The 14,518-nt window shown below is 41.0% G+C and overlaps 1 protein-coding gene across 1 annotated transcript in view; it reads left to right on the forward strand.

The window, feature by feature from the left end:
- The window catches only part of KDM5A (lysine demethylase 5A), a 78,695-nt gene that overhangs the window by 47,961 nt on the left and 16,216 nt on the right, over nucleotides 1–14,518 (forward strand). The window contains exons 19-24 of the mRNA XM_082665375.1: nucleotides 731–1,086; nucleotides 4,684–4,822; nucleotides 7,457–7,636; nucleotides 9,174–9,335; nucleotides 10,990–11,541; nucleotides 11,928–12,071. Of these exons, the coding sequence (XP_082521501.1) occupies nucleotides 731–1,086; nucleotides 4,684–4,822; nucleotides 7,457–7,636; nucleotides 9,174–9,335; nucleotides 10,990–11,541; nucleotides 11,928–12,071 (1,533 nt within the window). The remainder of the gene's footprint in view (nucleotides 1–730; nucleotides 1,087–4,683; nucleotides 4,823–7,456; nucleotides 7,637–9,173; nucleotides 9,336–10,989; nucleotides 11,542–11,927; nucleotides 12,072–14,518) is intronic.

The following is a 14,518-nucleotide window of genomic DNA, read 5'->3' on the forward strand; positions in this document are numbered from 1 at the left end:
CGGTTTCCTCCTCTACCTCCTCATTTTAGTTTTGGCTCATCTGTCTTTTGTGACCATCATTGCAAAGTAATATGCCCCTCCCCCCCATTCCCTCTGATCACTTTTGTATTATATCGTATTGTATTGCCCCATTTGATTTTCATAGCACTTAAAACTAACCGAGGGCTTCCCTGGTGGCGCAGTGGTTGAGAGTCCGCCTGCCGATGCAGGGGACACGGGTTCGTGCCCCGGTCTGGGAAGATCCCACATGCGGCGGAGCGGCTAGGCCCGTGAGCCATGGCCGCTGAGCCTGCGCGTCCGGAGCCTGTGCTCCGCAACGGGAGAGGCCACAGCAGTGAGAGGCCCGCGTACCGCAAAAAAAAAAAAAAAAAAAAAAAAAAACTAACCGAAACATTTTATTCATGTCTTCACTGTCTGGCCACTTACATTAAAATACGTGTTCCTTGAAGACAAAGGCTTTGTATTTTTGTTTAATGCTGTATGCCTAGAATAGTGCCTGTAACTAAGTCAGCAGTCATTAAATATTTTTTGAGTGAATTAATCATATTTAAAAGTAGGAGTATGTAATTACAGAGAAACATATTTTTGCCTTTATCATATCTGTTTGGTGCTATGATGCTGAGATTATTAGATAGTCTAGAATTTGGTAGTTTGCCTGAACTGTATGTATTCCATACTCATTTTGTGTCTTTTAAGTTTGTTTTTTATTTTTATTTTTTGATCTTTTCAGAATCTACTGGATGATGTGGAAGAGTTTCATGAACGTGCTCAGGAGGCCATGATGGATGAAACCCCAGATTCTTCCAAACTGCAGATGTTGATAGATATGGGCTCTGGTCTCTACGTGGAGCTACCTGAATTAGCCCGACTAAAGCAAGAGCTACAGCAGGCTCGATGGTTGGACGAAGTACGACTGACCCTGTCAGATCCACAACAGGTCACTTTGGATGTCATGAAGAAATTGATAGACTCTGGGGTGGGGTTGGCGCCCCACCATGCGGTGGAGAAAGCGATGGCTGAGCTTCAGGAGCTCCTCACGGTCTCTGAGCGATGGGAGGAAAAGGCCAAGGTCTGCCTGCAGGCAAGGTGAACACATACGTTGGGGACTGTCACGTCTTTAATAACTAGATTAGAGAGTGGAAAGGGAGGAGGAACATGAGGGTCTTAATTAAATGTTTTGTGCCTTCCCTGACTGGTCACTAAGTTACCAGATTGGGCTGTTTACAGACAGTTTCAAGTATTGTGTGCACACTGTGTGCAGAGTACTTGTTTTAATAAGAGCCCTTCCATTACTGATGCTCTAGTTAGGAGCTAAGAAATATAAAGCTGTGTTGCAATATGTTGTTAACTGAGAGGTCCAGAAAAATCCTAGAGGGATTCAGAGGAGGAGAGGTCATTACTAGCCTAGGTGGTCAGAAGAGACGCTTGAGAGAAAGGTAAGAACTTACATAGAGCCTGGAAGAATGAGTGGGATTGAAGTGGAAGGGGAGGTAAGAGAAATATCCTAAGCTAAGCTTAAGGAATGTGTAGGATGTGCTCAGGTGACAAAAGTGAAGTGGTCTTCACATGAGGGGGGATTCATGCAGGAAGGTAGAGGGAGATACGGCAATCAGGCAGGAGAGCGTGAGGGGTTAGCATCGGCACCCGTTGGACTGGTGGGATGGAAGTACAGCGCCCATCAGTTTGACGGTAATGCTCTTTATGAAAGTGTTTTTTCAGCACTTAAGATTAGTGTGTGTGTAATTTCCTTTGTGAGGATGAGGAAGCCGGGACGCTTACAGAGATCATGTAGCTGTCAAATAACAGCACAAGCGTAAGCCTTTTCCGCTTCACTCCAGCGTCTCCATGTACTTAACTGCTTCGCCAGTCACGTAGTTTGCATGCATTTGATAGGCTTTCCCTCAGATGATTTGATCAACACGGTTCTGTTCAGCCAGGAGAAGGCTCCACACGTGCTGGATGCCAGATGCCACTGAGAATATATAATGAAGTTTATAGCTTTTCCTATCTGAAGCATTCAGATCACTCTATGTCTTCAGATTCATGGTGGTTCTAGGAGGTGGGAGCATATTAAATGGGAAAAGTTAAATAACGTTGGAGTGCGGACCGTGATTTGGTACACCTGATACAACTGACAGTAGTCTGCTGAGTGAAATTTTATTGCTAGTAATACTTGAAAATTTTCTTTTTCCCATTTTCCTACATTTAACCAGTTTTAGTGATTTTTGCCTCCAGAATGCCTTTTGAATCTCTCTTCTTCAACTCCACTGTCACTGACCTAGTTTCATAACTGTTACATTTTCCCTCGATCGTTGCAATTCAGTGAGTATTTATGGAGTACCTACTACACGCCAGGTGCTGTTTCTAAGTGGAGGCCATAGGGAAAAGACACAAGGTCCCTGCTCTAAAATAGAGCCGACATAGTGGGGAGAGTCAGGTGAATAAGTGAATGAGTGTGTGAATTTCAGATAGTGTCGTGAAGGGAATAAAGTTGGTAAAGAGAGGACTGATGGGGTTGGTGGGGATAGTGGGAAGGTGAATCCTCCCTTTTCTAGCTCCTGCTGAGTTGTCTTTCTGAAACGCATACTTTGTATTCTTCATCTCTTAGCATTGGTTCACTGTCACCGTTCGTTTCTGGCTATCTGCCTCCTTTGTCTTTGACCATCTCTCTGTGCCTCTTTCAGAACGGCTTTCCTCAAGATTCTGGCCTAGACCACTTCTCACTCTTTACACCTCCTTGGAAATTTCATCTTAATTTCTTGTCTCCATTTACCACCTTTATACTGATTAATGTCAAATTCTCATCTGTAACATAGATTTTTTTTTATAGATACCGTCTGCCTGTTAGATAATTCCATAGGATGTCCCATCAGTACCTCAAATTCCCCATATTCAAAATTACCCTTGTTAACTCCTTCCCATGCTCTTTCCCTTTGTTCCTGTTTTCTTTGACTTACACCCTCTTTCACTCATTTGAACAAGCCAGAACTTTGGAAATTAACTTTGACCCCACCCTTCTGTTTCTTTGCCGTCAGACTCAGTTAGCTACCAAGTCATGCTGATGATATTTCCTCAGTGTTTTTCACTTTCATTCTTTTTCTCTGGACTGTTGTTACGGATGACTTGGATCACAGCACCAGGTTCTGTCTATGACCTCACCCCTCAGTAAGCCATTGTCCGCACTGAAACTAGTATTTTCCTAAAATACAGCTGTGACTGTTTGACTCCCTTGCTTAAAGCCCTTCACTGTTTCCCATTCCCCTTGGGATGAAGTTCACATTTCCTTAACCTGACTTATAAGGCCATCTGTAATCTAGCCCTTTGCTTAAATATCTACCCTCACCCCTTGCCATCCTCCCTCTTGCATTCTGTGTTCTAAACATAGTGATTCCTCCCCCTGGTTCTTCAGACCTGCCGTGTTCTGTCTTATCTCTGAACCTTTGCACATGTTTATTTTATTCCCCTGTGGAACACTCTTGCCCTCTGCCCACCCCCTGTGGCGCACCTCCACCACCCCTACCCAGTGTCTGGTCCCAGGTTTCCTGACTAGTTCCTATTCAGAAAGGGTAAGCGAGCTTAGAGGTCACTTCTGGGAATTCTTCCTTCACTGCCAAGTCAGTTAAGTTCCCGTACTGTATATTCTGATAGCATCTTTACTTTCCTTTAGGATTGCACTTACAGCGTATTGTAACTTTTTATTAATAATCACCTCCCCCCAGATGAAAGAGTTTCTAAGGCAAGGACTCTGTCAGTCTTGTGCATTCATCATCTCTAGGACCTAGCACAATGCCCAGCACATAGCAGGATTCATGGATGGTCAAACTGTTTCCACGCTCAGTAGCTTCCTGTTGCTCACATAGGAAAATTCATGTCTCTCAAGACCTCTCAATCTGCGTCTTTCTTTCCTGCCAAGTTCCCCTGCTTCTTGCTTTTACTCCTGCCCCACCTCCCATTCTCACCATTCCCCATCTTAAACTTATTTTTAACTTATTTTTAAATTTTTCTCTATGTCTTTGTTCATTATATTCCTGTTGTTTTTCCTTTAACCCTTCACTTGACCAAATTGTACTTCTTCTTTAAGGCCTAATTCAAAACCCTTCTCAACTCCCCCAGGCAGAATTAATCACTGCTTCCGGTGGTAGTGAACCTATAGTAATTTGTTCTTAGTTCCCAGTACAAGTATCATTCTTACCTTGTATTTTGATGAGTTGAGGATAAGGTCTATGTTTTATTCATCTTTGTGTAACAAGGTGTTAATGAAAGTAGTTGAATTAAATATACTTGGTCAGCGTTAATGGATTTCTAGACTACTGCTTTCTACATAGCTGTTTAATGTGCATCTCTGACAATTTCAGATATTGTGAAGAACTAAAGTAGAAGTAATTTAGTGTAGTGAAAAAAAGAGCATGGGATCTGAGATTCATTCTGAGTCAGTGTTTCGTGTGTGCCATTTACTACTTTAAATGACTTTGGGGAAAATAATCTACTTTGACTTAAACTTTTCTTGTCTGTAAAATAGAAATAGAGGTAATACCTGTTTTGCCTCCCTTATAGGATTATGGTAAGAATTAAGTGAAGTCATGTGTATGAAAGTTCATTACACATTCTAAAATGTTATTTAAGTGTTGGTAGTAGTATTTTGACTTTTCCTCATGCATCCACCCTATTTTTGTGTTTTTTAAGACCACGGCACAGTGTGGCAAGTTTAGAAAGCATCGTGAATGAAGCTAAGAATATTCCAGCCTTTCTACCCAATGTGTTGTCCCTGAAAGAAGCCTTACAAAAGGCTCGAGAATGGACAACTAAAGTGGAAGCTATTCAGGTAAAGAGCCTTTTGAATTGTCCTACCATTCAGGTAATGCTGTCTCATAGATGAATCCTTTAAGCCTTTAATTCTTTAGAATAGAATAACTGGACTAAAATAATTATGTACTTAAAATTCACTTGTTTTTCCATGTGATTTTTATTTCAAAATGTATATTACCTTTTTAAACTTTACTTGTTTCTGTTGACTCCCTGCTATGAAAGATGACAGAATTAGCCATTTAGTTAGTGCTTAGCAGTAGGAGTGTATTTCCTGCTGTGTTCTTTGACTTTTTTGCCATGTACACCAATTACTTTTTTCTTTAATTGTAGTATAGTTAATTTACAGCGTTGTGCTAGTTTCAAGTGTACAGCAAAGTGATTCAGTTATACATATATTTGTATTCTTTCTCAGATTCTTTTCCATTATAGGTTAGTACAAGATATTGAGTATAGTTGCCTATGCTATAGAGTAGGTCCTTGTTGTTTACTTATTTTATATATAGTAGTGTGTATATGTTAATTCCAAACTCCTAATTTATTCCCCCCACTCCGCCCTGCTGTCCCCCAACTACTTTTAAAATAAGTGGCAGAAAAAGAAACTGAAATCAACATTTACTGAACCCCACAATACTCTTGGTACTATTCTGGTTGTTTGGGAGCAGAAACGTAAGGGAAGGGTGTAAAGATAGAACCCTGGACCTCAACATTGCGTATTCTAGTTGGCGAGACATATATCATACATCTGTAGTTCAAGACAATGAGCTAAGCGTTAGATAGAGATGAAAGTGTGCTTGAATACATAATTTTTCTTCTGAATTACAAAACCGTTAAGCAGCATTTACCGTATTGAGTATGTAAATACTGTTTATCGTAGAACTACACTGAAAGAAAAAGGAAGCCACCTCTCCCCCTAAGCTGGTGCCCTTAGAAAGAGTATTCCAAGTGTCAAGTTCTAATGACTTCTCTGTTACTTTCTTTTCAGTCGACTTTTTCTGAGACCTGCTTAACTGCTACTCTTTCTGTTCTGTTTTCTAAAATTATCTATTTTCATCAGGACAGCTCCTCTGTTTGTTTCATCTTCGACCTATTTCAGGCAGTTGGTTGTTCGCAGATGACTGAGAATCCTTAGTTGGCTGCTTCTGATTGAAGGACCGAGCCTGCAGGTAGAGGTAGCTGTCATGGTTTTCCTGTGTGATTATAGAGGACTGTTCCTCACCAAACGCTTCCCTTCAGTGGGAGGACTGGCTTGTCAGCTCTAAGAGAGTGGACAGCTTCTGCTGCCCTTTAGGGTACGTCGCCTGGGAGAGGCTGTCTATGTCTGGGCTTAGCCAGAAGGTATTCTATAGTCAGATGGCTGTAGTTGGGCACGAAAGGGAGTAGCAGTAAATATATTTCTTGAGCCTGTCTGTATCTGAGCTTTCTTTTCTCTTTCAATTATTCTCTTCTTTGTCTATTCTTATCCTAGTACCATAGTGATATAATGATACCATTATAATATCTCTTACGGCTAGAACCTTCTCATTCTTTTTAAAAATTGGACTGAAATTTCTTGTCTTTCTGTTTCATTGTAACTTCTAAAATGGATATATAGGCAAATATGTCAGGTAATACGTGGGAAGTAACTATTGGAATGTCAGTTTAGCACGAAACACTATGCCTTTCCTTCATAGCTTCTGAGTAGTGATGAATGTTATGGGGATATACACAGTTTCTTATAGGAAAGGTTATGTGTTCTGTCTGCTGGGGGATTGATGCACTCTGAGGTGTCGCGCTGAATTATTGTCTACAGGCTGCCAACCTACTACTTCTGATATTCTTGCCGAGTCCCTGGAATGGATTACTCGTTAACTCTCACTTCCTGTAATGATTCAGTTATTTAGTAAATTTAAAGCCATATAAATTCGAAAAACAATACTTACTTCATTATGTGGAAATATTGAAACATTGTGACTTAGAAGGAAAATATCCATTCTTGTTTGTGTTTGTAGGACATAAAATGGAGGTGGTTACCAGAACTAAAATACTGCTCTGTAGTAGTTGGAAAAATTGTGAAAGACTTTGAAACAGGCAGAAGAGATTACTTATGTCCTTTCTGTAGAACGGTGGATGTCGTTTAGCGAACCATCCAGGATGATTTGATTCTAGGAGTGTATGCCTTAGACTTTCTTTGACCAAGCTATTTTACAACTCTCTCAGTTGTTTAAAAATGATAGTAATGTGAATGAATTAGTCTGTAGAAAAGTAATTAAATTTGTAAGGAACAAATGATTTTCCACACTGTAGAAAAGATGATTCCATTGATGGGTATGATATTAAATACCTGTTTCCATCTACTAGCAAATTCCTTTCCTCATTCCTAATTGCATTTATGTACGTTTGTTTTTAGATTGTCCTTTGAACTAGTTTTTACATCTCACTGGGTCCCTTGTTATTAATAAAACAAAAATCTCTGACAGTGTGAATTTACGCAAACTTTTTTTAAAGGACGTTGGAAGGCTCTGTTAATTCAAGAGATATTGATACAGTTAGGTTCAAAGAATAATATTTAATGAAAAAATTAACGCTAAAGTCTTTGTGAGGTCTACCAACAATATATTGCCAGACTTTCTAAGAGATTGCAAATTGTGTAAGGATGCCCTTTGTTCTCCAGAGTGGCAGCAATTATGCTTACTTGGAGCAGCTGGAAAGCTTATCTGCCAAAGGCCGCCCTCTCCCTGTGCGTCTTGATGCGTTGCCCCAGGTGGAGTCACAAGTGGCGGCAGCACGGGCCTGGAGAGAACGGACTGGGAGGACCTTTCTTAAGAAGAATTCCAGCCACACGCTGCTCCAGGTGAGGGGCGGTTTACTTTATGTGTGTGCACTTCAGCACCCTCATCAGAAGTTGCTAATGTAATACCTGAGGTGAGGGTTGTTTTCAGTTTATCCGGTCGTGGTTACACAGGTGATTCCGTTTTGGGTAATATCAGATGTTGACCAGTAATCTGGAGCCTTGGGCAGACTTGTTTCCAGTTCATCTACTACTATGTCTAGAAAAAGAAGTCAGCCTGATCTTATCTCTGCTGTTATAATGGACTCTGTCACTGAAAGATCTTATTTCTCAGAGGCACAAATTTAAAAAAAATCTTTTTTAATTGAAGTATAGTTGATTAACAGTGTTGGGTTAGTTTCTGGTGTATAGCAAAGTGATTCAGTTATACATATATATTCTAAATTTATTGATTGATTGATGGATGGCTGCATTGGGTCTTCGTTGCTGTGCGTGGGCTTTTCTCTAGTTGTGGCGAGCGGGGGCTACTCTTCACTGTGGTGCACTGGCTTCTCATTGTGGTGGCTTCTCTTGTTGCGGAGCACAGGCTCTAGGCACGCAGGCTTCAGTAGTTGTGGCTCACAGGCTCAGTAGTTGTGGCTCGTGGGCTCTAGAGCGCAAGCTCAGTAGTTGTGGTGCATGAGCTTAGTTGCTCTGCAGCATGTGGGATCTTCCCGGACCAGGAATCAAACCTGTGTCCCCTGCATTGGCAGGCAGATTCTTAACCAGTGCGCCACCAGGGAAGTCCCACAAGTATATATTCTTTTTCAGATTCTTTTCCATTATAGCTTATTACAAGATGCTGAATATAGTTCCCTGTGCTATACAGTAGGACCTTGTTGTTTATCTATTTTATATATAGGTAGTATGTATCTGTTAATCCCAAGCTCCTAGTTTATCCCTCTCCCCATCTTTTCCCTTTGGTAACCATAGGTTTGTTTTCTATGTTTGTGACTCTGTGTCTGTCTTGTAAATACGTTCATTTGTATCATTTTTTTTAGATTCCACATAGATATCATAATATTTGTCTTTCTCTGTTTTTCTTCACTTAGTATGATAATCTCTAGGTCCATCTGTGTTGCAGCAAATGGCATTACTTCATTCTTTTTTATGGCTGAGTAATATTCCACTGTATATATGTGCCACATCTTCTTCACCCACTCCTGTTGATGACACTTAGGTTGCTTCCATGTCTTGGCTATTGTGAATAGTGAGAAGCACAAACTTCAATACTCATTACCCTTTTCATATTGAACAGTTGAACATAGTAGTTAAGAGCATAGACTTTGGAGTAAGATATTTTCATGTTTGAGGACTGGCTTCCTAGTGCTAACCCTGTGTCTGTGGGCAAGTTGAGCCTTTCTGGTTTCCCTCGTTTGTACAGTGCCAATAATACCACCTACATCAGAGGCTTGTTGGCAGTTTTGAATTAGATAATGCATATGAAGTTCATAAGAACGTGTCTAAGACGTGTGAGTGGTCAGTAAATGGTTCATTTTATTTTCAGTTTTGAGATTTTTTTTTTTAAACCAGAGCTCCATATTTGGTTTTATTTTTGTAGGTGCTTAGTCCCCGAACTGACATTGGTATTTATGGGAGTGGAAAAAATAGAAGGAAAAAAGTAAAAGAACTAATAGAAAAAGAAAAAGAAAAGGATCTGGACCTTGAACCTCTGAGTGATCTGGAGGAGGGATTGGAGGAAACCAGAGATACAGCCACAGTGGTAAGAAATTATGTAGTGCATCTTGAATTTGCTTGGTGAATACAGAATTCTGTGACGGTATTAGCAGAATCACTGTTTTTTATGTTCTTAACTATTTTTGTTTTTGTGTACTTTATCTTTGGCTTTATGGTTATACATATTTCACATCTTTTTTAATATTTGGAATCAAAGAATATAAAAAGTTTACTCTTCTCTCTCCCTAACATTGTCTTTTCCATCTCTCTTCTTTATTGTTATTTTAGTAGTCATCTAATATTCCATCAAATTATCCATAACTTGCTGAACACTTTTCTGATATTGACCATTTTTGTTGTTACTAGGAGTTCACTGTTATGGATAATAGCAAAGTGAACTGCTTTGTATAGCCTTGTCCTTTCTTCACATCATTTTCCTGCACTTGACTCTTAGGAATGGGATTTACTGGGCTAGAATTTCAGAGCATTTGGTGCTTAGTGCTGTTGTGCTTTTCAAAGGACTTCTACCAGCTGACTGACAGCAGCTGCAATTTGCAGTGTCTACCTCTTTTAGCAGCATTCAGTAGTATAGTGAGTGTGCAATAAGATGTTTGTAGCTAATTAAAATTATGGGTTTTATTGGAGAGTAGGAGGAATATGTTACAATTACAAGGAGACTGAGGAAGTAGAAAATAAAATGAGTTTGGGCAATATGTAGTAGTAGTGAATCGCATATACTAAGTGAGTTCATATGGCTCTTTCTGCCTAAATGATCCTGTTTGGAGGCCGGTGGAAATAATTTCTTGTTAGAGAGCCTGCCCAATAAGTTAGTCTCGCCAGAAAAATAGCACTGGAAGTTATTTCAGAACGGCTTCAAAGCTACCGGAGTTTAAAAAGAAAATGCCCTGACAGTATTCATAATAATTAAATTTTGTTTGTATATACTTCTCTGAAATGAGTTACGTAAAACCTTGTTGTGATTAGCCATCGGGCTTTGTTATCCTTCTACATAAGTTGGAAAGTCCTAGAAAGAAATAAAAATCGGTTTGTATCAAACTTCCCCCAGAGAATGAATTACAAGGGGGTGAGGAGTCAGTATTGATTGAATGTTTATCTTGTGCCGGGCACCAAGTTAGGCACTTCCATACGTTATCTTATTTAATCCTTAAAACAGCAAAAAGAGGTTAGTAGTGTTCTCATTTTTCGGAAGACTGAGATTCAGAAAACTTGTAACCCGGATCAGGAGTCTGTTAAGTGCAAGAGCCAGGCCTCATACCAAGGCTGCTTGATTTCAAGGCATACCGTCTTTCTACTGCACCCTATAGAAGAATTAAAAAGTACTCTACTGATGCGAATTGTGAGTACTTGTGAATTTTGCAGATGAGGAATGTTTGCACAGAAACTGTCATGCTGCCCCAAATTCTAAGAAATTACTGATTTTTTGTTTTTTAAAAAGGACAATGCTTTGGACTTCCCTGGCAGTCCAGTGGTTAAGACTCTGTGTATCCAGTGCAGGGGGGCGGGTTCGATCCCTGGTCAGGGAACTAAGATCCCACATGCTGTGCGGTGTGGCCAAAAAAAAAGACAGTGCTCTGTCACCGTGAGGCTACAACATGGAGGTGATCCCTTAGCCTTGAAGATTTGGTACTTTTGGGGTATTTTGCAGTGACTCCCTTCACTTAAATGTTTTTTGTACACAGGTGGCAGTTTTCAAAGAACGGGAGCAAAAAGAGATTGAAGCCATGCATTCCCTCAGAGCAGCCAACCTAGCCAAGATGTCAATGGTAGACCGCATAGAAGAAGTAAAATTTTGCATTTGCCGCAAGACAGCGAGTGGGTTTATGCTCCAGTGTGAGCTCTGCAAAGACTGGTTTCATAACAGCTGTGTTCCTCTTCCTAAGTCAAGTTCCCAGAAGAAAGGGTCTAGCTGGCAGGCTAAAGAAGTAAAGTTCCTTTGCCCTCTCTGTATGCGGTCTCGAAGACCTAGGCTAGAGACCATTCTGTCCCTCCTGGTATCCCTTCAGAAGTTGCCTGTACGGCTGCCTGAAGGAGAGGCCCTTCAGTGTTTGACAGAACGTGCAATGAGTTGGCAGGACAGGGCCCGGCAAGCCCTGGCCACAGATGAGCTGTCCTCTGCCCTGGCCAAGCTCTCTGTGTTGAGCCAGAGGATGGTGGAGCAGGCAGCTCGGGAGAAAACTGAAAAGATCATCAGCGCAGAGCTCCAGAAAGCCGCTGCCAATCCAGACTTACAGGCAAGTTTAGAATTTTCTTTTTTTTCCTGTTTCATGGGGATAATATTTGTCAGTGTGTAAGTAGTAAATCAAATCTATCTTACCAGTAGATTAGGAAAATAACAGTAAGTTGCTAGCAACTATATTACGCATAATTTCCTCTTTGCACGTACGCCCATAGGATTTTCTTTGGGTATATACGTAAGGTCGTTTCAGTGAAGTATTACCTGGAAATATCATTCAGGTGGACCTTAGCGTTATAATCAAATAATTTGATCTGTACTAACTGTTGAATTCTGTTAGCCAGTTTGCAGGTTTGTTAGGTTTTGGTGGTCTTAAGCATACATGAATTACGCATGTTTTTGTAGTGTGTCTCTCTGCTCATCTTGGGATTGCTTGTTGTTTAGGGACACTTGCCTAGTTTCCAGCAGTCTGCTTTTAACCGGGTGGTGAGCAGTGTATCTTCTTCCCCTCGGCAAACGGTGGACTATGATGATGAAGAGACGGATTCTGATGAAGACATTCGGGAGACATATGGCTGTGACACGAAGGTAAGTACAGGGCAGGCCGTGTGGGCACATACCTGATCACTGAGTTTGTTCAAAAAAGCTGTTGAACACTGGTATTTGAAGCCTGAAAGTGGAAGAGAAAGCTAGTCATCTCTCTATCCTAGTTGATGGTGATAGCATTTTTTCAGTGCTCCAAAAACTGTATAGATTGATGAAACTTAATTTTTTTTTAAAGGATGGAATTTTTTAAAATCTGTATTTATTTTCCTCACCCTGAGGCTTAGAGGGACTAGAAAAATCATACATTTAAGTTATTGAAAACTTTCGTGGCTGATTTCATTGTTTTTTCCTTTGGGTTGTTAAAGTCTCTGTAGTTTTAAGAATCCCATTCTAGCTTTGCTTCGAGTCTTTTTCTCTGATCTCCGATCTGAATGGTGCTAGACAGCATGTCATATTCAGGGATGGGTTATACTTGGGCCCATGGTTCGAATTTGTGGAGTTACAGTCACAGTTAGAACAAAGTATTTACCCTCAATATGATTGTTTTCATAGTGACACCACACTGGGATGAAGGGAAGGTTTTGGCAAGGTTTTGTGTTGGATCCTTTTGACCTTTTATTGTTGTTTTGTGTCATGCCCAAGACCTTTGTCTTTTGTCTAGTAATAACATCATGATCTAGGCAGACACTCTGCCAGCTTACAGTTAATCTCTTGATCTGTTTTGTATTATTCTTTGTTGAGCTACTGTTCAGCATCTATGCCAGTAACCGGGGAGTTCGTACTCTGATGTATGAAAAAACTAGGGTGCCTTCTCTTCCCAGTCTGTTCAGTGTCTTTTCCTTTGTCTTTTCAGCATACTAGGTAAGCTCATTCTTAGAGCATGAATACCATCGGCATTAGAACTCCCAGGATATAAAGTTAAACCATCTATCATAGATGCTTGTAAATTACCCACTGGAAAATGTTTTTATCAAGATAAAAATGGATCAAGGGGATGTTTTAATGAGGGAATTTTTAAAAATTACATGAATTAAAGACGAGAAAAGTTGAAACTTGAATTAGCATTTAAAATAAGGTTCTAGGGCTTCCCTGGTGGCGCAGTGGTTGAGAGTCTGCCTGCCGATGCAGGGGACACAGGTTCGTGCCCCGGTCTGGGAAGATCCCACATGCCGCGGAGCGGCTGGGCCTGTGAGCCATGGCCGCTGAGCCTGCGCGTCCGGAGCCCATGCTCCGCAACGGGAGACACCACAACAGTGAGAGGCCCGCGTTCCGCAAAAAAAATTAAAAAAAAAGGTTCTAAGTGACTTCCCTGGTGGCGCAGTGGTTAAGAATCCACCTGCCAATGCAGGGGACACGGGTTCGAGCCCTGGTCTGGGAAGATCCCACATGCTGCAGAGCAACTAAGCCCATGTGCCAGAACTACTGAGCCTGTGCTCTAGAGCCTGTGAGCCACAGCTACTGAGCCCACGTGCCACAATTACTGAAGCCTGTGCACTCCAGGGCCCGTGCTCTGCAACAGAGAGAAGCCACTGCAATGAGAAGCCTGCGCACGGCAAGAAAGGGTAGCCCCCGCTCGCAGCAACTAGAGAAAGCCCGTGCACAGCAACGAAGACCCAACGCAGCCGAAAATGAAATTAATTAATTAATTAATTAAAAGTATAATGATAAGGTTCCTAAGCACCTTGTTATCCTTGTGGTTAATGACCAGCTTTATTTATAAAGTTGGTAGAATGACCAGGAGCAGCTGAAAGGGAATGCTGCCCACGCCACGCATAAGTTAGCCAGTACTAGAATTGCCTGTTTGCCATGGCTTAGAGGCCCTCAGTAATTCGGTTATCTTTCTAGCACATTAGGTATCAACCAGCACTCTAGAATTGCTAAACAGGATGGATTTCGCTTGGAGGCAGATTGGTAACCTATGAAAGCAAAACATCCCAGGTATTACCTGATTTCAGGGCTAGGGATCAGAGCAGTGGTTGATTCGGTTGTATGGAGTAGTCCTCTGTTTGCAAAATATATATGGGGGTCTTAGCTTACAGTCTGAGGAGAGGGTGTTTGCAGGGTAGAAAGATAAGATTATGGATTTTATAATGTTAGCAGTGTATTTGACAGCTTAGGACAGTGGAAGAATGGTGGCAAGACATGGTAATTCAAGGTCAAATTTACCTTGATGGCGGTATCTTTGCACTAAAAAAATTATACTCTTGAGGATTTTCCTATAGCGCAAGCACCGATTGTGTAATGAAAATCTTATTTGCCAGTTTATTTGGAGTTGGCTTGGTGATTTTTCCCTTTATATGATCTCCCCTGCTTGTGACCATGAAATCATCCTTAAAATAGTTCAAATTTAGTGTCTTTGCTAGGATGAAGACCTCTGCCGGTTTAGGAAGAAGAGTAGGTAATTATAAAGAAAAATAAAATCAGTCATTGATCCTAGTTATCGTAGCATTGAAATGTTTAAAACAGACAGTGTGTGCTTTGCATTGTTT

This window comes from Grampus griseus (genome assembly GCF_964374135.1).
Source record: "Grampus griseus genome assembly, chromosome: 11".
NCBI lineage: Eukaryota > Metazoa > Chordata > Mammalia > Artiodactyla > Delphinidae > Grampus > Grampus griseus.